This window comes from Anabrus simplex, chromosome 1, assembly GCF_040414725.1.
Source record: "Anabrus simplex isolate iqAnaSimp1 chromosome 1, ASM4041472v1, whole genome shotgun sequence".
NCBI classification, from domain to species: Eukaryota; Metazoa; Arthropoda; class Insecta; order Orthoptera; family Tettigoniidae; genus Anabrus; species Anabrus simplex.
Window position 1 is genome coordinate 152429642 of NC_090265.1, and position 23588 is coordinate 152453229.

The following is a 23588-nucleotide window of genomic DNA, read 5'->3' on the forward strand; positions in this document are numbered from 1 at the left end:
TTATCTGTATGATTAATAAAGGTAATCTTATGAACAACCTGGAAAACATCCACATCGTTCTTGATAAATTGGAAAACGGTGAAGAGAATCTCAACGAAAACAACGAGCATAAAAACATCTTATATGAGAATATTAGCAAATACTTAGAATGGGTAGACATGAAACAGACTAGACAAACAAGAGATATAATCAAACACGACATCGCAGAAGCACAGCCCAATCTCCCTCCTCCCTCACATGTTATTTTAGATGACGATGAAACTCTACTTCCCTTCTCTCCAGAGCTTTCCATGAACTGTCAAACTGTATCACATCGTTACTTCACCAGGTCGCGCTCAAAGACAGACCCTCTAGACAGCGCAGAATAAACATCTTTTCCAAACAAGAACGGAAGGCAAGATGACCTATTCTGACGACCTCCATTTTTTATCAAAGGAGTCTCCAAAGAACTTTTATTTGTGCTTATTGTCAATGTTTTTCTTTTCAGTTCTTTATTTATACAGCTGAAGAGGACCACTAAGTGGTCGAAACATGTCCTGTAAGTTTTAATTTTATTCAATTTTGCCTGAGGCATTAATAAAGTATCGATTAGGTGGTTATTTTTACTTCTTGATTAAACATCGATACGGTCATGAAATGGACAACTTGTAATATGGTTACATTGTCAAATTATTATTTATCATGTAACTGTATTGGTGCGTTCCTCATTAAAATGTTTTCTCTCTTAGCATGTCGTAGATTTGAAATCCCGATCCCCATCATAATAGATCTATATTTAAAAAATACCTTGCTTATCTTGTTCAATTTTTTGCTAATACTGCTTAGTATGATCACATTTTTCCCAGTACTAAAAGTATTCTTTGTCAGGCCAGTTCAGTGTTGCTTGCCAGTTAACCATGATGTTGCTAAATAACCCTGCGAGTCTATTTGTGCTTGTATTTCACATTTCAGTCAGAAGTTGGAAATTTATTCTGTGCTGAGTTGTTTAGTGAATGCCAGTGAATATTTCACTACTTATGGATAAGGAACATAATTGTGAGTTCAGTAGCATGGTAGCCTACATATTTTTCATGTGATAGCCTAGTTATGGAAAATAGTCATGAAATCACTGTCCTTCAGGAAGTGGATAGGGTTCTACATCTTAAACATCTGGAGTTGTTGCAAATGTCAACTCTTTCCAGTCTAACTGCGAGCATAGCCTGTAGTAAGATTTGACAATTCTCTAAAAATCGAGAATGAGCTATGTATGCATTCTGGTGGCTACATAGTGTTTCTTCATGTTTTATTTACAAGATTATTTCAACAGATGGCAGTATTATCTGTCTAAGTCTGGGAATTCACAATATTATCGATGAGAGGGCATTAGTAGATGTTGTCACTCAATATGCTCTAAACCATGCCTTCTCGCGGCAAACAAGTGCTTGATAAAAGTTGTATTTTAAATATTTTATGTAATCATAATCTCTCACATCTAGAAAAACATAAAACTTTACTAATATGTAGATATTCTTACGTATTAACGCAAATATGAAACGTGTTGGAACATGCGATAGGGTGTAAAACTAATTCCAATCATAATTAAATTAAAGAGGTGGTTTTTAATTCATATTCAGATGTCAATATTATTTCCATTTCTGCATAAAATTATAATTACATACCTTCAATATCATCTTCACTCTGACAATCTTCGCTAATATCACCTTCCGAGCCACTATTGTTACATAAATACAGTATTTATGAATAAAATTTCGTAAGAGCTCCCATTTTCGTTGTTATTATTATTATTATTATTATTATTATTATTATTATTGAACAGTTTTTATTTTTATATCATTTTCATTATTTTTGTGTTGTAGTTGCAGTGCACATTTTACATGATCAATCTAGGGTAAATATAATTGTATTTCAGGAAACTCTACTCGTTTAGTAGGCTGTCAAGAGTTATTTATTCAGCAAAACATGGTATAATATATAAATAATTTTAAAATCTCAAGTGCTAGCTGATGTAAAACAAACATTTTTCATTACTAAATGCTCAAACAAGCACAAAGAAAATAGAATCATGCAGATATCTCTTATAGGTATAGAGATACTTTTTCAAACCCTTAAAACTGCCCAGTTCAGAAAGTTTGTTAGGGATATTCAGTTGCGGACCAGAATGGGTTAAAAATTTCACCTTCAATTTGACATATAATAAGGTGGGAAAGGGCATATCTATCTATTCAGTACACATGTTAAAATGATGTAAACTATGTTAAGGACACATCATAGGGACTGGTTTCGACCTTACATTACGAGGTCATTCTTAGTCTTTACATCATTCCTAAATTGGCACATTATTGAATAATGAACTCTGAAACACAAAACATTTAAAATAAGGCCACGGCCGCTTCCTTCACACTCCTAGCCCTTCTCTGTCCCATCGTCGCCATAAGACCTATCTGTGTCGGTGCGACGAGAAGCAACTAGCAAAAAAAAACAAAAAACATTTAAAATATATAATGAAACAAAATACTTTAAAATCTAGAGTCCTTGATGACTGTTATAAAGGATAAGATGATTCAGAGTAAAACCATTATCTTCATATTCTTTGCTTTCATATATTCTTGTATAAATTGGTAAAATCATTTACACAGTAGTCTGTGGACTAAAGTGGCCCAGAAGACAGGCTTGTGTGGTTATCAATATGGATCAAATATGCATGTTGCTGGAGATGACACATATGAAGCTGTTTTTCACACAAGCTTTTGCTGTACAGGAAATCAGAGAAAATAAACTAAGTGAACAGACTTCAAAATCAAGTGTTTTCACAAAAAATGGATAATACACAAGTTTACACTAATCCAGCTTCTTATTGCTTTAAAGCACTAGTTTAGGCACTTTCCAGGTAGTCTAGGCAGGTCAGTTTCCCATGGTTGGTTTCCACACACATACTTCTTGCAAATCTTACAGGATTGTTCCCAATTCTGGAGCATAGTGCACACCTCTTTCATTTCTTGACACCTTCATCTGTTTTGTGGTTCTTCAGGGATTGGATGTTCTTCTGTCAGGATGTGTGATATTTCTGATTTTAGCTTATGGCTAAGATTCCCAGGCTGCAAACAAGACCTGATTTGAGGAAGGGCCAGTTCCTTGGCACATTGCTTCAGGAATTGCCTCCTTGTAAGATGCTTGTCTTTGTTATTCCAAGCAAAGCTAACTAATGCTCTTAGAAGCCATCTATTGGATTTTCTTTGCACAGAATAAGTTTCTACAGATATAAGGTGAGAAAAATTTACTCATGATGACCTGCAAACTACTTTTCTCGACGACTTGTAAGTTCGAACTGATTGGTTGTGTAGAGGGATGAGAGTTAGAAACATAGTGAGAGGGGAGGGCTGCAGTGTCACCAGTGGTGGTGGGGGGCTAATGGATGTCGCAGTCAGCTACCAAAGGGAGTTGATCAGGTTACAGTGCCATACAATCCTGAAGATTGGTACTATTCTACAGGAGATCTTCTGTTATTTTATAATAATAATAATATATTTTATTGCAGCCAATGGCCAAAATATATTTACATTAATACACAGCATTAGTCATCTTTGCAGACGGCTATCATCGATTTGTGCTGACAAGTACAAATCGTGGCATGATATCGTTCACAGCTCTTACCACAACGTTCACATACACAGTCAGTGTCTGGTTGATGGAATTTCTTTGTTTTACACAGCTTATAATGAAATCCATGTATTGCAAAGCATGTAATCAAGTGTCTGAGCTCATATCCTCCTGCTTGCCAGTCTTTGTATATCATTGTGTCCGTCGAGTAAAATTCGCTCCATATGTCTCTCTTCTTTGCTCGTAATTTCTCTAAGAACTGTAGATATGTTGGTGTAGTTGGTAGCGGTAGGTGACAACAGACATCCTCTACATAGAAAGGTTCGCGAGTTAACTCATATACAAGCCTTGAAGGCGTATACTTCGAGACACATAGTACCTTTTTCAGAAACGTAGCTTTCACTTTTTCTAATTGCTCGAACTGTTTCATTTTTAGATGCGGCCATACAATTTCTAATCCATAGGTGATCACTGGTGACACTTTGAGGTCAAATAATTTCAGGGCTGTTTTGATAGATAACTTATTCAAATTCTGTATGTCGTTGATGGCTTTGATTGCTGCATTTGTCCTGTCATTGATGTGGGTAGAGAAAACATTATCTCTAGTTTGTAGTGTGACTCCCAAATACTTGAAGTTTGATACATTCTTTAAAGGTCTCCCATCTATATGAAACTCTGATGCTTTACCTCCTTTCCTAAATGTCATTGTTACTGTCTTTTCCTCATTTAACTGAAGTTCATTCTCTTCTGTCCACTTCACCAACGCGTGAAGTGCCTTGCAGTTTCTCGCTGGACCTCGAGGCAATCATGATATCGTCTGCATACATATATATGCTTGTTTCTTCAGGGATTACTTCTGTAATGTCTGGCGTAGCAATTATAAATAGTACTGGGCTTAGGGGATCTCCTTGTAGTACACCGGTGGTTTGTTGAATTGGGTTGGACTTCACTATTCCGTCACTAATTTCTGTGCAGTTTGAGGCCAGTATGTTCTGAATTAGTCGTTTGAGACTTGCATTACTTCTCATTAATCTGTCTAGTTTCTCCATTATAATTTTTTGGCTGATAGAGTCGAAGGCTTTGGGGAAGTCGACGAAAATGGTTTACAACTTGCCTCCTGCTCTAGTTGTAACTGCTTCAATATCATCCAGTAGACACTTGATGGCCTGAATCGTGTTCCTCCCTCTTCTAAAACCGAATTGTTCTTCTGGTAGTTTGGGATCGACTTCTCTAGTCAGGCGTTGACATAAGAGTTTTGTTAGGATCTTTAGCATCGTACATTCGAGAGCGACGCCTCTATAAGCGTTTGGATCTTCAGTGCTTCCCTTTCCTTTATATATCACTTTGACTGTGGACTTTCTCTAGCTGCTTGGAATCGTTCCTTGCTTAAGGCATTGGTTCAAGACATATGTTATTGCTTCTTTTGGTGTCGGGAAAGCAATTTTGATGTGTTCATTGTAGATATTATCCGGACCGCAAGCCTTATTATTCTTGGAGCTGTTTATAGCATCTTCTACTTCCTTGAATGTAAACCGTTCAGTGTTTAGGTCTTCTTCTCCCGTGGGTGTTTGAGCTAGAATACTGCAAGGGCGTGTGTCTCTTGTACTTAATTATGAACATTTGTCCCAGCAAGATTTCCCATGGCTACATGCACAGGCATGCCAATTTGCTACAGTGTTTGGCATAACGTATTTTGCGAGCAATAATATTTTCAATAATGAACCTTAGTAAGTCTTAAAAAAGATCGTGCATGTCGGATGCGGTTTTAGAAGCTGTACTACACATCCAGTCAGCGCAAAAAATTTATCTCAACATAACTAAACTGGTAGCATCCAGGAGGTGCCAAGTTTCTACTTCAAGGAAATGAAGGAAATTGTGTTAAATTCATTAGTTTATGAACTTTCAATATTTCAGGCCTTCACATTTAGTTTTCTTCCAATTAGGGCATCTAATGTAAAGTCTTTCATCACTCCCTCTTCTCTTATTCTTCAAGCGATCGTTCCTTTACAAGTTTTTATAATCGTCTACACAGTTTTCCTTGTCGATACGGACCGATGACCATGCAGTTTTACTCCTTTAGACAATCGTGACCAAAACCATCACCAATTGACACGATTGAACCATATTTCCATGTTAACAATGCTCAGCATTGATATGGACTAAGCAATGAAAGTCTAAATTCATGAATTCTATTATCGTAGTCGGTACGGTTAAACTGTATAAGAAATAAATGATTGGAAATTGCATTTTCTATAACTTTTGTTTGTAGTATTTTTTGATAGGACCTCAAATAAATGTTTGACATGCCTTACTCGACTGCCTACATTTAACATCCATACGATCACATTATCTATTGTATCCACATCCATTATTGTTGTGAAGGTACTCTTTGTCTTTGGGCAACCTGCAGCTGTTGCAGGAAGATTGTATAATAATACATAGGTATTTAAAAATTAAATTTAAGGCACTTTCCCTTAAACTACCATTTCATCCAGCGTGAATAAAATTATTTATAACCAAGACTGCAGTGCCTTATTCCCTGACTTTGGATACCGATTTTCACTAATTATGTTTACCCAATTTCTTGTGGTTTGGCATTGATATGGACCTAGCAACAAAAATCAAAATTTATGAATATCTGTTATTGCAGCTAGTATGGTAAAAATGTATAAGACATACATGATTGTATATTTAATCTTATATAACTTTAATTATGTAGTATCGATAGGACCACTAATAACATAGATATTTGAGAATAACGGGCGAGTTGGCCGTGCATTTAGAGGCTCGTGGCTGTGAGCTTACATCCGGGAGATAGTGGGTTCGAATCCCACTGTCGGCAGCCCTGAAGATGGTTTTCCGTAGTTTCCCATTTTCACATAAGGCAAATGCTGGGACTGTACCTTAATTAAGGCCATGGCCGCTTCCTTCCAACTTCTAGGCCTTCCCTATCCCATCGTTGCCATAAGACTTATCTGTGTCGGTGCAACATAAAGCTACTAGCAATATAAAAAAATATTTGAGATTTACATTTTAATGATATAGATGTTGATTCCCGTAGGGAATCTGAAATATTTGTGCTGAATGAGTAAATTTGTAATACCAATATAAATGGTCCGTTATTGGATATTATAAATTTTCCAGCTAACTCAATCCTGGCTGCCAGCGTTAACCTAGCACACGAGGGCAAAACGCTGGCAGCCAGGAATGAGTTAGCTGGAAAATTTATAATGTCTAATAACGGACCATTTATATTGGAATTACATTTTAGGTCTTCCCCTAAACTATAATTTCACTCTGCATGAATAAAATTGTTTATAGTCTAGATTGTAGTGCCTGATTCCCTGACTTTACATTGTCAATTTTTATTAAATTCTCCTCGGCCATTTTCTTGTGATGCGCGTACATATATAGATGGCAAGACCGGGTTACGCGCCGCACCGTTAGACTTACCACACCCCGTTCAGTTTGTAAGTTTGGTGCTGGATGTCACTATACGTGCTGAAAGTAGTTGAGCTAGCTCAGTAGCAAAGGTTTGTATCACTTGTGTGCAAAATTTCTCCTATATTTTCAGTGAGTCACATTGATCACTTGCCTGCTTATTCATTTGTTTCCATGATGTTCCATAATAGAGAGCACTGTCTCACTAAGGACAACAGAGGAGCTATCTCATTTGAACAGGTAGCAACCTAGACGAAGGTATGGATGCAGGTAAAGAAGCCCAAACCAATGATTCCGTTACATGCCCAACTTTGCCCCTATGGAAGTGACTTCCAGTCAACTGAAAAACTTGTAGCATTGAGAAGACATTGATCTTAAAACCTGGCTAAGTCCCAGAATGAGCCAGGGTAGTTCAACTAATACCAATCATCATATCATCGACAGCTTTGCTTGCAATGGACAAATCTCAGTTACGTGTGTGGTGCTGGTTTAATGTCGAGCTGCTGCTTCGGCCCTTAAGGCCATTAGACCTACTGCCAATGCAAATATTGGCTACAACTATCCCAGAATCTTGAGGCATCAAAGTTGAAGCAGCTGTGGCAGACTTGCTGCAAGAGTAGGAGCAACAATTTTATGACAACAACAACAACAAAAACATGTGGTACAATAGTCTATTAAGGGTCTTGGCCTGCAAAGATAGCTATTGCTCAGCTAGATGGCTCGCAGATACTTGAGTGCCATGTGGTCCACTTGATGACCACCTCAGTAATATTACTGACTTTCCTTGGCTGGGTTTTCTGCCTCTCATATCAATGATTCCTCAGCTGGTCTCGTGAGGCTTATTGAATCCCATTCCAGTTTTCAGTTCAGAATTACAATACCTGGACTGGCCAGGAATCATCCCGGGACATCCGAGCAGGAGGTAGGCATGCTATCCATATACCATGAGGCTGACTATATGACTAATTACCAGAACAAACTGCTACTTGTATCCAGATCAGAGGATGTAGTACTCTGTACAAAAGCCAAATCTAAAAAGTGCAGCTGCACAGACATTTCTAAGTAATTAGTTGTCATTCGGCAATAATTTGCTTGCATATTATTTTCATTACCATGGATCCTGAGTGCTTAAATTTGTCTTTAAGTGTGTTTCTGTTTTATTTAGAGTTAGGCAAATTTTTTATGCTTTGAATGTTTTGCCTCATTGGCATACATATTACACATGTGTTACAGTAAACTTACCAATCATCTCTGCCATTGGCATGACACCACCATATTCCTTCGGTAGCACTTTACGATCATCTCCAAGACATTCTAATACTGTTTCAAGACTAGTATGAACCTGAAAGATAAGTTGTTATTATAGTGGTGTTATGTTAACATATCACTTCTGTCCTTTGCATATTGCATTGGTCAGTTACCTTAACACGCTTCTTAATTTTATCTGAAATGAGGGACATCCCAAAGTCCAAGGCAAATTTTAAAGATGGATGGACATTGAAACCATGTACTTCTTTGTGTCTCATAGGTAGTGTTCGCTGCGAACAGAAAGTCAGTAATGATTAGTTGTTAACAAAATCTAGAAATTTTACAGATGGATGGACATTAAACAGTGTACATCGTTGTCTCTCACAGGTAGTGCTCACTGCAAACAGAAAGTCAGTAATTATCAGTTATTAACAAAATGAAGAAACTGTTTTGATTACAATATTTTAAGATAAATATGATGATTTACAGGGCTGCGATTTATATATTTTTAATTCTGCTGCTCCTCCACTTTCACTATAAAGAATTTCTTCAGTGATCTAAAACATTCTGAGTGACTGTAATTTAATGCTCATCATTTTAAAGATAAATTTGTGTTGAATTCTATATAAATTTAATTCAAAATACCCTAGTACAAGCCCGTCTGGTGGCCATGATCATTAAGGCATCTAGTCTATATTGTCTGGCTCCATGGTTAGCTGGTTTGAGTCCCATTGGTGGAAAACAGTTTCACCATGGGAATGTTGGCCGGCAGGGTAGAAGAGGTGGTAGTATACAGTTTCTAATCACTAGTTTGTGTGCTAAAAGTCTGGGTTCAATTCCAAACTTACTCTGAAGTGAGGGTATATGACACAGTGTTGATGGTCCATTGCGCAGACTCCTCATCGTTATTTGATAGGAGTAGGCTATGTGCCAACTCAGAATTTCAACCATTGTCTACTTCATCATCTCTCACCCACATGCATAGGTCATCTATGGGCTTGAAATAGAGACTTGCACCGGGCAAGCTGAACATGTCCTTGGACACTCCTGCCAGTAAAAGCCATGCACTAAATAAATAACATCAGTACATATTCTAATAGTTTACTGGAGAGACCAGCCTAAAGTTGGGAACTTTGGATGACATTTTCTATAATAAGAAATATTAGACTAGGGCAACAATAGTAATCGCACACATGGGCGTCACAACAGCGGTGCACAGGGTAGCACATGCACCTCTCTGGCTCATGAGAAAGATCGGTTGAAGTGTGAAAATCTGTAAGAAAATTAGATTGTGCAATATAGACTGTAATTTATTCAATAGGAAGAAAGTTAATGAACATGCAATAAGACTTGGAAAGTCTAGTCTATTTAGAGACAAATTAACACTGGAACAAAAACTTGAACCTTCTTGATTGCTGTCTGGAATTGTTTTGTCATAATGTCAAAGAATTCAGTGTTCTCTTGCACACTCTTCCTGTGAATACTGAGGATGCATACTGTTGTCCACTTGGCCTCCCATCTCCCATCATAGACAAATTCCAAATCTTGATGCACCCTAATGTACTGAATATGCATTCAGCAGTAAATTTTGTCACTTGGGGAGTCAGGTTGATCTTAACGGCCTTGGCTACAGCTCGGTAGAAAGGTGTAATTTAACAACTTAAATCGACATAGTCAAGGGATTCACTTGGGGCTCCTTCATATTTCTACTGGCCCACTTTTACTTCAGATTAACAGAAAGTAAATAAGTAAAAATTTCAGGAAATACATGCAATTAATTGAAGTAAAAAGAACATAGAGCATGTGTGAGAACAAACAGTACAGAAATTATGAACATGTTCTGATCATCATGATATGTCATTATAACATGCTAAGTGACAATGGCAATATGTATCTGTGTTTGGTACAGAATGTGTTCCAATTGTGCACCCTCACTTCTTCACATTTTTCATAACACTCCTGTATATTGTCAGACATGTTGATGAACACAGGTTGCTGCAAGACATGAGAAAATGACTCTATCTTCTCTCATAATTCAGGAACATTCCTAGGTCAGTCATCTGGCTGGAAATGGTTTCTTACAGCATGCCCCACGTGTAGATATCTCGAGGTACGAGATCCAGGAAGTGGGAAGGGCATAGGAAATTAAGCGATCTTCAAAGTGCTGTTGCAGAAAGACAAAGGACCTCCTCGCGGTGTAGGCTCTAGCTCCATCTTGCTGCACCCACTGTCTTTGCAGTGGCAGGTTTCTGGTGATATTCAGTACCATTTGATATTCAGAGCATATTTGTAATTTTAGGAATATTTGTTTTGCCACGTAAGTTACTATATTTTAGGTGATGAAATGCCTTAAAAACATGTCATTCTGACTTAATTTTTAAAATTTCCCCAGTCACCACTTCCACCAGACTGTCCTGAAGTGCACCGCTCTGCTAGTTATGCTGCTGGCATCTATGGTCACGCACTGCATGACAACTGTCTATACGTTAAGAGATTCCAATGTCTGCAGTAGTGCAACTTGAAAAGATTTGTATGACGTCAGGAGATCAGGTCTTTGTAAGTTTGCAAGAACTTGTTATAACAAGGGAAGAAAGAAAACCGAGCACAGTGCAGAGTGTAATCTTTCTGCAGTTAGTGCAGGTTTGGCTCAAAATGTCCTCCTTGAGCTTCTGTACACAATAGTGAACGTGTGGTGGTGGCAGTCGAAAAGGGACGTTGCTTTACATGCTCTGCAGCATTGGTAATTCTTTCCAATAATTATGTCTTCATCTCCACATTAGTTCTGTAGACCATACTTTTCATGTGAACCCCTAAATAATCTTAAGTGTGAGAGACCCATGGATCTCAATAGCCAGTGCTGAGGTCCATCATAACCTACCCAGAATTTTGGATGCCATTTTTTAATCAGTGTGGTTACATGGGCTTGTGGTTATTATTGCCCTATTCTAACATTTCCTATCGCAGAAACCGTGATCTAAAGTTTCCGACTTTAGCCTTGTCTATCTTGTGAAGTATCATAATGTGTACCAAGGTATGTTGGGTTCATTTAATGTAGAATCCAACATGGAATATATCCTTAAAATGATTTTATGACTAACCTGTAGGTACTTCAGTAATTTCATACCATATTTTAATGTGTCTTTTTAGCCTTCAAGGCAGTCATAGGTTAAACCCTCTATAAATGCCATTGCATTTTATATAATAGGAAATAGGGAACCCCCCAGTAAACATTTACATTAACAAAGAAGCATACTAGATACGATGAAGAGTGACGTACTTTACTGTTGCTTTTTACATGTCCCAGAAAGTGTCACTATAGTACCAACATTATCCTGAATGACATTACTTGGCAGATTCCATACTAATTACAGCCTTAAAGGAAACTGAGGAATCAGGAAGAGGAACATTTACTTTTGCCTTTGACAATGGACAACTTCATATTATTTTCATGAAAAATAACTAGTTGTTCCTAAATAAATTATACTTCCTTTTGACAATGGACAACTTCATATTATTTTCATGAAAAATAACTAGTTGTTCCTAAATAAATTATACTTCCTTTTAAAGACTTAAAAGTTCTAATTTCTGTTGTATGTTGCTTTCCCTCAGGTATTTGCAGTTCCTGATAAATTAGCTGAATATTATTATTAAAATGAAAAAACCAATGTGCCACTTATAGTGCATTTAGTAGGGGAGGAGAATCACAAAACTTTTAGGTGCTATGGACCATAACAACCACAGACAAGAAAAGTTGACAAAACTTGACAATCAGTCACTACTGATCTGTATTTAGGGCAGTCGCCCAGGTGGCAAATTCCTTATCTGTTGTTTTCCTAGCCTTTTCTTAAATATTTCAAAGAAATTGTAAATTTATTGAATGTCTCCTTTGGTAAGTTATTCCATTCCCTAACTCCCCTTCCTATAAACGAATATTTGCCCCTGTGTGTCCTCTTGAATTCCAACTTTATCTTCATATTGTTATCTTTCCTACTTTTAAAGACACCGCTCAAACTTATTCGTCTACTAACGTCATTCCACGCCATCTCTCCGCTGACAGCTCGGAACATACCACTTAGTTTTGCAAGAAATCAGCTCCATTTCCCGTATCAAATCTTATTGACAATGAATCAATAACAGTAAATTTTCACTTTTTTGATACTTATATTTGCATTAAGCAAATCAATCATTTACAGTACATGTTTCATTCCATTTGGAACATCTTCAGTTGTTTTACAATGCTTAGGTGAAATTAAAATTATTTATCTTCTTAAGAACCTCTTCATGAGTACCTTGTTTTACTAAAAATCTACGTGAATTAAAAAAATTAAAATCAATGTGAATGGTTGAATGAGGTGGTGAAATGGGCAGGAAAATGGATTTACTTATTTTAACCTATTTTAAAACTATAGCTATTCATTTGAACAGATGTTAAAAAATGTTTTCGTTTCCAGCACTTTTTTCGCTATGATGTATGACAGGGCCTCTCAAACGCCCAAAATCTCACACGTGCAAATTGAGGCGCAGAGTTCCTGTGCATAATGCATTGGCCCCATTTGGCTCGGCTCGGACCTACGCTTCGTCTCTGGGTTACTTGGCTAAGCTCGGCTCAACTCGGCTTGGATTTGGAGCACTACGGAGCAGGTGAGGAAGAGGGAGACAGGCGGAGCAAGCGAGACCAAGACAGGCATGGGGAAAGAGAAAGACAGCGCTATTGCTCCAAATTGTGGAGTGGGGGTCTGCACTCTGGTCAACCAAGCGAAGTCCACTTTTGCACCTGTGCATGCGCACTCTGAGAGGCCCTGATGTATGATATTCTACTTGTCTACAAAGAAAAAGTTTTTGAAAAATAATTTTTCTTTTGTCACTGTTCTATATTTTACAAGGAAGTTCTCTTCATTTGCTAATGGATTATTTTGTCAAGGATAGCCAGTAATAAGACATGTAGTAGATTTAGTGAGTTTTACCGTACAGTACATGTAAAGAAACATGTAATGCCTAGTTTATCTATGGAGATGGAGACACAAATGTGTCAGTGGAGCTTGTGATTTCTTCATATTCCATCCATAAATTGTAGCTTAATTTTTGGAAAATAAATAAATAATAACAATAATGATGTTAACTACTGATATTAACTACTATCAAAGCATTGTCCATGCAAATACTGTACATTTCTCACAGGAGCACAGTTCATGAAAGCAGGTTGTCACAATTTTCTCGGGAACACTCCTTGGTTAATCCACCTTTGAAACAGTACTCCAATGGTGTTTGAAATGAGTTAGGACAGTCTTTAGTGTAAACAGATTGGAAGACTGCAACTTGGACTAAGTTCACAAATCTTGCTGCTAACAACTGAAAGTACACAAAAGATTGAAGATGCCACATGTTGATATCAGAAGACCCCATAAGTGGGTCTGTGATAAATTTAACAAAATTTCTGTTCAACCAGAAGAACAACACATCAGTTGGTTGGGCTATGTCTGTACATTTTGCTGGACAAAAGTCACTGCTATCAGAAACTGTAGCATTGAAAAGTTTGTCATCTATTTGCTGGCCAAAAGTCAACTTTTATTCTGTATGTCTGGCTATAATATGTATTCTAGAAAAATCTTCAAATCACCCTTGGTCATAGCACCTGATTCGCTTGCAAATGCTGTGATGCTTGGTGAAAGGATATTCATAGTAAACAGAAACTGGTCAGTGGACTTTGATACATAGATGTACAAATGGGGAAGCAATGTGCCGCCCACTGCAATCACTGGCATAATCATGTAAGATGTGCTGTTGCCTGTATGTACTCATCAGTACTAAAGACCTTGCTTCCCTTCATTGTGAGCGTTTTTCCAGATTGCAACTCCTTATCAAATAGGCATTTATTTACATTCATTCCTTGATCTAGAGGTATATTATTTTTCTCAATAATAGACTTTACTTCCCTCACAAAGCCATGAGCTACCTGTTCAATACCAGCATCTTCAACCAGTTGCATACTAACTCTTGTGATTTATGTTCCGACAAGTGATCCTGTTCCTCCTTTTGAACTACTTTCCCACGTGTTGGAGGCTTTGAAATGCAAAATATCATTTGGATTGATTCTATTCTTTACATTCAGTGCCCAGATTCTTAATGCACTATCATGTTTAATAGCATTTTCTTATCTAATTGCAATGAAATGTTCAGACATTTCTCAGTTTATCCTTTCCTGCATGGTTTTTATGTCCCTACAACATGTCTTATAGTGTATTTTCGAAGTTTTGCTATATGTCTCATTCTTTATTTTTCTTTTTTGTGACATGACTGTTTTAAAGTTTGTATGAGATATCATATTGACTCCTAATCCAGCAGGACATGGATGAGGAGAGTCAAAATTTCCATCCTTTCTTCTTGGCTGCTTCATCTAGATCTTGTTTTAGATTTTTTAGGGGTGAAGGTTCATTAGATGCTGTTTTCCTGGACATCAGTCACTGCTGACACTGATACATCCACAAAGTCACTTTACCACTTTCATCATTTGATGCCACCTCATTGATTACAAGTGTAGTGACCTCATCTGTGACAACTTCTTCAAAGAGCTGTTTCTTTATTTTTCTCTTGTAGGTGTGTCTTCAGAAGTACAATAGAAATCCACCTACAGTTTGACAATTACTGCCATACCAGTCTCATTGTAGGAGAAGATCCTGCATGAAAAAAGAAAAAAAGAGTGAATGTACCTTAACATCTCAGACATGAGTGAGTCACCCTAAATGACAGCAGAATACTCTCTTCTACTATTTCCAGTCAACACACCCATCGTCGTCCTTCATGTCCACATAAATGCTCCATAGCAGCTAAAAGTTTGCAAGGAATCATTGTTTATGGTCCTTGATACAACTAAAATAGTCTCATTCTGTTCTCCACAAAAATACTAGGCTCTTCCCTTGTGAGATTTTAGAAAAAAAAAAAAAAAAAATTGTTGAAGTTCGTGAATTTGACCCTAATGAAGATCAAAGGATTTTTGAACACTGGAATATTGAAGGTTAGCCATCTCATACATGTTAGCATACATATAATAATAATAATAATAATAATAATTATAATAGTAATGGCGCATGGCCTCCAGAGAGGCCTGATGCAGGTCTTTTGAGCTGACACCTTTAGGCGACCCACAAATGAAGTCCAGGAGGTGTACATTCAGCAAAAATTTCTCTACGTATCTACCAATTTGCTTTGATTTTCCAGTTTTGGTGCTAGAAACACTGATCTGATAGTAATGTAACCTGTAATGAAAATAGAACATTGACATGCAAGTTGCTATAAAGTCAGAAGATTTAAATTCAGCAGATGAGTACACACAATAGTTTATATTATTACTGTCATTTTAGCACTATAACAGAGTTTCTGTGGAATACAAAATAGGAACTAATTTTTTAATGCAATAATTGGTGAATCATGTCAAGATTAGCTCCAAAATAAAGGGCAGTGTCCCCAAATATGCTAACAATGACATGGCAAATGTATTAACATGTACATCCTAGCCCTGATTGTAAGATAGAACATTCAAGCTCTTCGGGCCTTTTCAATCATGAAATTACCATTGTTTCACTCAAGCTGCATAATAAATTCAGAAATAGTGATAATTCTGATGTAATGTAGAAATATAAGATAACACTTTAAAAAAGATAAAAATAGTCTTGCCAGTGTGTATACCTCCCCATTCTTGACAATGCGCACTGCTTCCTTGGGTGTGAAGAGAGTAAGATAATGGAAGCCAACGCCTTGGCCATCACCGATGTGCATGAAGCCTCTCACTTGATTCTCTTCATCTTCCATCAGAGTCTCGTAGGTGATACCATGGATCCGGCACATATCTGCGTTTGTGAACTTGTAGGGGTCGAATTGGCCTGTAGTCAAGAAAGCTTGTACTTACACTGTTCACCAATAATAAAGGTAATACTAGTAAAAATAAAGGGGGGCCGATGACCTTCGATGTTAAGCCCCTTAAAACAAGAAGTATCATTATCATAAAAAATAAAGGACTTAGAGTATTTCAACTGTTACGTTTCTCACAAATGCTGGTTATTCCCTTTATTATCTTATTTCTAAATTACCTATGTTATGATTTAGCACTTTTATGTTTTATATTGGATCAATGCAATGCAGCTTAGAGGTTTTTTGTTTCATATGAACAAAAAATGGTAAACAAAATGCTATAGAAGGTACCACATTTTATTTGACAGGTTGCTTCAATCCTGAATAGACATGACTGTTATTCTACAGGAAATTAACTAAGTTAATCAAACAATCTCTTTGTTCATCATAATTATTTGAGAATGATTCAGGGGAATTTAACAGCATACTTGATGTTACTGAAAGCTTTTGTATCATTTGGAGAAAGTACGGTAGTTAAAAAAATTGAACAACCAAATGTCTACTTCGGCAACTCTGTCTACAAAGTAGAAATTTGTACTATTATAAGAATATTGCAGTCTGCAGCTTTTACCCTATTAGCTCATACGATAGAATATACCTTTCTTCCTTACTGTATAATGCATGCTACATACATTTATTTTCCCCAATAAACATGACAGCCTTTTTAAAACTGCAGAATGAAAATAATTTCATCATACTCAATCCCACTTTTTAAAATTGCAACTCAATCTCACTTATTAAGGTTGTAGAATGAAAATACTTCCATCATACTCAGTCCAATTTTTAAAATTTGCAGAATGAAAATGCTTTCATCTTACTCAACCTCATTAAAAAATATGAAGGCTGATTGGGGTGTATACTGAAGTTTTAGAAACAGTATTCACCTATTGGTTGTGTTCTTTTGATCCCCAGGAATGTTAAGGAGTATTTTATTCATCAGCATTTGCAAACAAATGTGTTTTGCTTAAAGAATTACTCCACTTCACATGGGATATGGAACTGTCCACTATAAAAAACTTGTTTCTACTTACCAATGGTCACATGGCTGCTTATTCAGAGAGATTACAACCTTGGAGATGAACTAGTACTGTATTCTGGTCTAGAGAAACTCCCATATAAAACATCATGATGCTTCTCTGCCTCCACCTCATTCTTTTCCCACATTCATTTCCCCTTTACCGAGCAAGTTTGCTGCATGGTTTGGGTCATGCAGTTGTGAGCTAGCTTTCAGGAGATGGTGTTATCAATAACATAATTTATAACTTTCATTTCCGTGTTGATGTTTGACTTATATAACAGGAATCAGTCGAGGGATATTCCATCATTCAGCACTTTATGTAATACATAACATTTATTATAATGATGACCGGTTTTGATTCACTTGAAATCATCATCAGTTCAAATCAAATAAATCAAAAGGGTATCTGGATTAACACACATTTAACACAAAATTTGCCTTAAAATACACTGAAAATGGTTGACATGAGTTATGTGTCATAAAAACACATTAAAATTTAAAGAACTTCCTTGGTCTAAGTCACATATAATTGGAGCGTGTTATGCATAATGTTGAGCAGAGTTCTAAAATATTATGTAAAAACTTGAAGTTGAGGATGTTATAAAGTTCTTATGATGTTGCTGTGGTTATAAAAACTTATGTTAAATATGTTTATTTATTCGTAGTTGAATCGTCGAATGAAAAATAAAAAACGTGTGTAGAGCACATTTCTTTGTGAAACTTAAGAATCTCACCTTATTTTCTTGACACGGCATAAGCCCAAAAGCCTATACAATATCATATCTATAAGTACGGGCCGTGAAAGCATTAATGGCAAACATGAATCTTGTTTGTATTAATGCCTTTAGAGCGAAAACAAATACTAAGCTGATCTCTTCAGTGCAGGATGTTTATTACGAAGATGGATTATGATTTTCCTGTGTTGGAGGATGAAGTTTATGGGTGATTTTATTTTTCATACCTATCTTAAGATGGAAAATAATCAGAATTTTTCCATTCCCAAAATAGCTTGAACATTATTATTCATTTCCATCTAGATGTGGGATATCATACAATCCCAGTAGTTTCCTAAATTGGATTTTTAAAATCCTGAGGATGAAACACTTTAATGTTAGAGCCCAGGATTGTTTTGTTTTTCCGAGTTTATTTTTCTAAGGGCTTTACGTCACGCCGACACAGATAGGTCTTATGACGACGATGGGATAGGAAGGCCTAGGAGTTGGAAGGAAGCGTCCGTGGCCTTAATTAAGGTACAGCTCCAGCATTTGCCTGCTGTGAAAATGGGAAACCACAGAAAACCATCTTCAGGGCTGCCGACAGTGGGATTCGAACTCACGATCTCCCGGGTGCAAACTCACAGCCGCGCACCTCTACGCGCACGGCCAACTTGCCCGGGTGTTTTTCCGAGTTTAATATACTACTAACTTTATCATCATTGACATCTCTGGCCTTGGGAAAGTGGCTGGGAATGGTAGTACACAGCAGCATATTAAACCCACAACATAAACAAGACACTTAAAAAGAAAATGCAGGGTGTAAATGAAATACATGTAGTCTGCTAAAAACGGTGGTGGAAGATGGTATTCTAAGCAAACATCTTCAAAAATGTTATTCCTATTTTAATAAATGTAGGGGAAATTAAATCACAAAACTTGGGTCAGCATTTTCGAGAAGTCAACAGACTGGTTTTTCCTCCTCAACACAGCTGATTTCTTCATGTCACCTTCCCCTACAAGGGTTGTGCTATGTACAGGCTGGGCCAGAAGTCACGATCGGAAAGTATTTCAAGTAACTTAACATATAGTTCTGCAGTTACATGGTTCTGGAAATGCGTTCTAGGTTAGGAATAATGTCCATCCCTGCCCGAAGTACATCTGTCTTCTGGTAAAGGTCGCTCAGATTACAACAGTGCAGGCGATAATTGCTATGTGTTGCTCCATGATTGTGTTCTGTTTTGCTTGTGGTTCTGGCGACTGCTACCAAGGTGATATTGTTGTAAACATTTGAGTTATAATGGTAGATACAAGCAGATTCACAATTGAAGAATGTCTTCTTCTTAGCGTATGGGTACATGAAGAGGAACAAATGGGTGAGACATATGATGAAATTACAGGAAACATTTTTAATCACTTCAATAAAGAAGCCCCAACAGAGCCTAATCTTCAGAAACAGGAAAGAAAGAGCTTTGCAACTGGGTCTGCATTAGATACACCACGTAGTTGAAGACCCAGGAAATATGACAACAATAATGAAGTCACTGAACACTTAAATGCATCATTGCTTCGTTCACCAGCAAAATCAACAAGGAAGTGGTCGGCAGAGATGGCATTCCCAGAACCTCCATGTGTCATCGGATGAAGAATAAAGGTTACTGTTCATTTCGACCCGGAAGCATCAATGAATTAAGTGATCATGATATGAATACACAATGTGTTTTGTGTGAACAATTATTTGCAGCTTTTCCAACATTTGCGGCTCGCCATCAGGTTATGATGATAGATGAATGTGCTGTGTATCTTAGCTCCTTGTCTCGAAATGTTTACATCTGGGCGAAAGACAACCCTCATTATTATGAAGAAATTAAGCAACACCTTCCTCATATTATGTTATAGGCCAGTGTTTCTAGTGACCTTATCATCGGGCCATTTGGGTCTGAGACAGGGGTATCATGTTATTTCTCTGGCTGTTAGCTGAACTCAACAAAGTTGACCTTCTGAATGACGTAGTTATGCAACAAAATGGTGCCCCTGGACACTATGGACTCCTGTTTGAGACTGATTGAACAACCAGTTTCCGTTATGGATTGGATGTGGAGGGCCTCTTATATGACCGCCCAGAAGCCCAGACTTAACAACGTGCAATAATTGGCTGCAGTCCTTCTTAAAGAAAAATATTTCTGCAACTCATATGACTTCCGTTGAAGAGCTGAAAGAAGAGATTACCTGTACCCTGAAAATGATCATACCGAGAGAGTTTGAAATGTGTAAGAACATTCATTTCCATCTTATCCATTCTTGCATGTGTTATTTTCTGTTAAATACAATTGCTTGCCTTTCATGTTGCGTCTTGTTTCAATGCAGTAACATTAAACATTTCCAATCGTGACTTCTAGCCCATCCTGTAGGCCAGTGCTCTCTTCCCCTCACTGAGTCAGAGAGTGCTGTTACATATCAGTCTGTCTGTTGAGGATTCAACCTATCTCATGGCTGTGACTCAACATAAATAAATTATTGGTCTATAGCACAGAAGTTAAGAAATTAAATTACTGAAGATGTGATAAATACATTAAAGGAACCGTTGTGGCCAAACTATTGTGCAGAGATGGCAAAATAATAAATATTGGTTTTATGACACACTAACTACTTTTATGTTTCTCGGGGATGGCAAGGTGCCGGAATTTTGTGACAGTGTGATGAGTGTTGTTTAAATTAAAAAATGGGACTTTTCAGTCATTTTCTATATTAATTTCCTACTATGTGTCTTTATTATATGATAAGGTGTAAAAACACTATTACACAGAATTATATACAAAAATGTATATATCTCAAAACTACTATTCATTGACATGTCCCATTTTCGATCTCATCACCTCAGTCTTTGGCCCTTTCATAATACCACCACATTTGGCAGGCCAATAGTATTTGCAGTTCCTAACTGAAATGTTGTCAGAGGCTCCAGATGATATTCCCTTGCACATAGGAAGAAATGTGCAGTTTCTTCACAATGGTGTGCCCCCTCACATTCCTCGGCCAGTGCGAAAGTACTTGGACAATATCATGAAATAGAAGTTTAGTTGTTCACCTAGTCAATATTAAATCATTTAGAAACTTAGTGATCAGGACGTTTTGGACTATTTTGGTCATCTTCAGCGGCATTAGATTATACAATAAGACAACATGTAAAATATCTGAATATTACGTAGTAATTGTATATAATAAAAGGAATTTAAGGTAAAATGTTGCATCCTAAACATCAAGAAGAATGAGTCACACATGTGGATTAATTAATAAAATTGAAAATGTAGTCCTTAAAACCCATAAAATCTTATCACTGGGCGAGTTGGCCGTGCGCGTAGAGGCGCGCGGCTGTGAGCTTGCATCCGGGAGATAGTAGGTTCGAATCCCACTATCGGCAGCCCTGAAGATGGTTTTCCGTGGTTTCCCATTTTCACACCAGGCAAATGCTGGGGCTGTACCTTAATTAAGGCCACGGCCGCTTCCTTCCAACTCCTAGGACTTTCCTATCCCATCGTCGCCACAAGACCTATCTGTGTCGGTGCGACGTAAAGCCCCTTGCAAAAAAAAATAAAAAATCTCATCAGAGATAAAGTAAAAAGTTTTTAATTAAAACTTCAACAGAAATATCTAAAAGGAAGGAAAACAAAGTAAGTGTTGAGGAAAGAAGAAAAAAGGAGGAGGAGAAGAACAAGAACAAAAGTGAAAAATGAATATTATTAACTCACTCTCCATTAGCTCTGTTATTGTAGCACACAACTTGCCAGTTAGGCTAACAGTAAGTCGACAAGTGTTCATAAATTCATTTTTCACTTTGTTCTTGTTCTCCTTTTTCCTTTGTATCTAGTCATTCTCCATTGAACCCTGCATTCATATCTCGGTAGGACCATGTATATTTGACAGTTTTTGACAGTGTTTGACGGATAATGCATTAACATACATTTTCAAATATCGTTGTTCCACACCGGGGTTGATTGTCTTTCAAAACAATATCAATTAATCACTCAATGACTTCATCTAAATATATAAAAGAACCTGTCGTGACTGACTGACTGATTCATCATTGCCGAGCCAAAACTACTGGACATAAAGAAATGAAATTTTGAGGATACATTTATATTATAATGTAGGAGCTCTGCTAAGGGAGGATGTTTGGATATTCCATCGCTAAGGGGGTGAAAACGGGAGTGAATTTTTAAAATGAGTGTATCTATATCTCAAAACTTTAAAAGTTTACAAATGTAAAAATTGGTATTTAGAACCTCCTTTAAAAATAAAGAAATACAAATTTTTTTGTTTTAGGAAAATCCCTCCAGGAGGGGTGAAAAGGGGTTGAATGCCTTTAATGAGGATACATATATCTCAAAAACTGAAGATATTACAGATCTGAAAATTGGTATTTGAAATCTTCTTTAAAAATAAAGAAACTCATTTTTTGTATCAGAAAACCCAGTTAATGGGGGTTAAACAGGAGTGACAAATGGGGTGAATATTTTGAAAGAATCTGAAGTTATCTCAGAAATGTAAAATGTTACAGACGTAAAAATTGGAATTTGGAATCTCCTGTAAAAGTAAAAAAACATAGATGATTTATTTTCGGAAACTCCACTTAAAGGGAACTAAAAAGGGGGTGAAATTTTAAAATGAGCATGTCCACAGTATATCTCAAAAACTTCACATGTTACAGAAGTGAAAAATGGTATGTTTTATCTCTATTAAAATAAAGAAACATGCATTTTTTTTGTTTTTGGAAAAACCACTTGGGTGGGGGTAAAAATGACTGAAAATTGGGTTGAATTCTTTTTATTAGGATACTGATATCTCAAAACCTGAAGATGTTACAGACATGAAATTTTGTATTTGGAATCTCCTTTAAAAATAAAGAAATACATATTTTTTTCTTTTCGGAAATCCACTTAAAGGAGGGGGGGGGGGTGCAGAATTTTAAAAAATTTGAATTATTTGTATTAAGATACTGTTATCTCAAAAACAAAAGATGTTGCAGATGTAAAAATTGGTCCTTGGAATCTGTTATAAAAGTAAAAAAAAAAAAAAAAAAAAAAAAGTATTCTTTTGATGTCGGAAAATCCAATGAAGGGGGAGTGAGAGTGAAAGATTTGAAAAAATAATTGAATTATTGTATGACAACATTTATGTCTAATAAAAGTTAAGGTTGTTACAGACGTGAAATTTCGTACTTGGATCACCTTTAAAAACAAAGAAAAACGCATTTTTTGGGGGGCGGGGGTGAATGATCTTGGGGAGCGGGGGTGAAAAGGAGTTGAATTCCTATTATGAGGACACACATCTCAAAAACTGAAGATGTTACAGTCGTGATTGTACCGGGCGGTACACCTCCACGCCGCTAATTTAAAATGTGCGCCAGTTGAAACTCCTCTGCTGGAAGAAGTCTGAACTTTATTGACGGTATTAATTTTCAAGTTTCTCAGAAGATGTCACTACCTGGAAATTTTGGAGTTTTTGAACTGTGTCATTTTCGACGTATTTTTGTTTTGCTTGTAGTAAGAAGTGTGAACTTTCTCTTCTAGAGGACACTACTGAAGATCAACAATAGTGCACCCTAGTGCGGAGTGAAAGAACTATTTTTGGAGAAATTTTTATTTCAAAAGTTTGTTTCTTGTTAA

The 23588-nt window shown here is 36.8% G+C and overlaps 1 protein-coding gene across 1 annotated transcript in view; it reads right to left on the bottom strand.

Moving 5' to 3' along the window:
• LOC136885210 (clavesin-2) overlaps positions 1 to 23588 on the bottom strand; it is a 195441-nt gene that overhangs the window by 4453 nt on the left and 167400 nt on the right. The window contains exons 6-8 of the mRNA XM_067157638.2: positions 15970 to 16163; positions 8460 to 8576; positions 8281 to 8380 (exon numbers count right to left, since the gene is read on the bottom strand). Of these exons, the coding sequence (XP_067013739.2) occupies positions 8281 to 8380; positions 8460 to 8576; positions 15970 to 16163 (411 nt within the window). The remainder of the gene's footprint in view (positions 1 to 8280; positions 8381 to 8459; positions 8577 to 15969; positions 16164 to 23588) is intronic.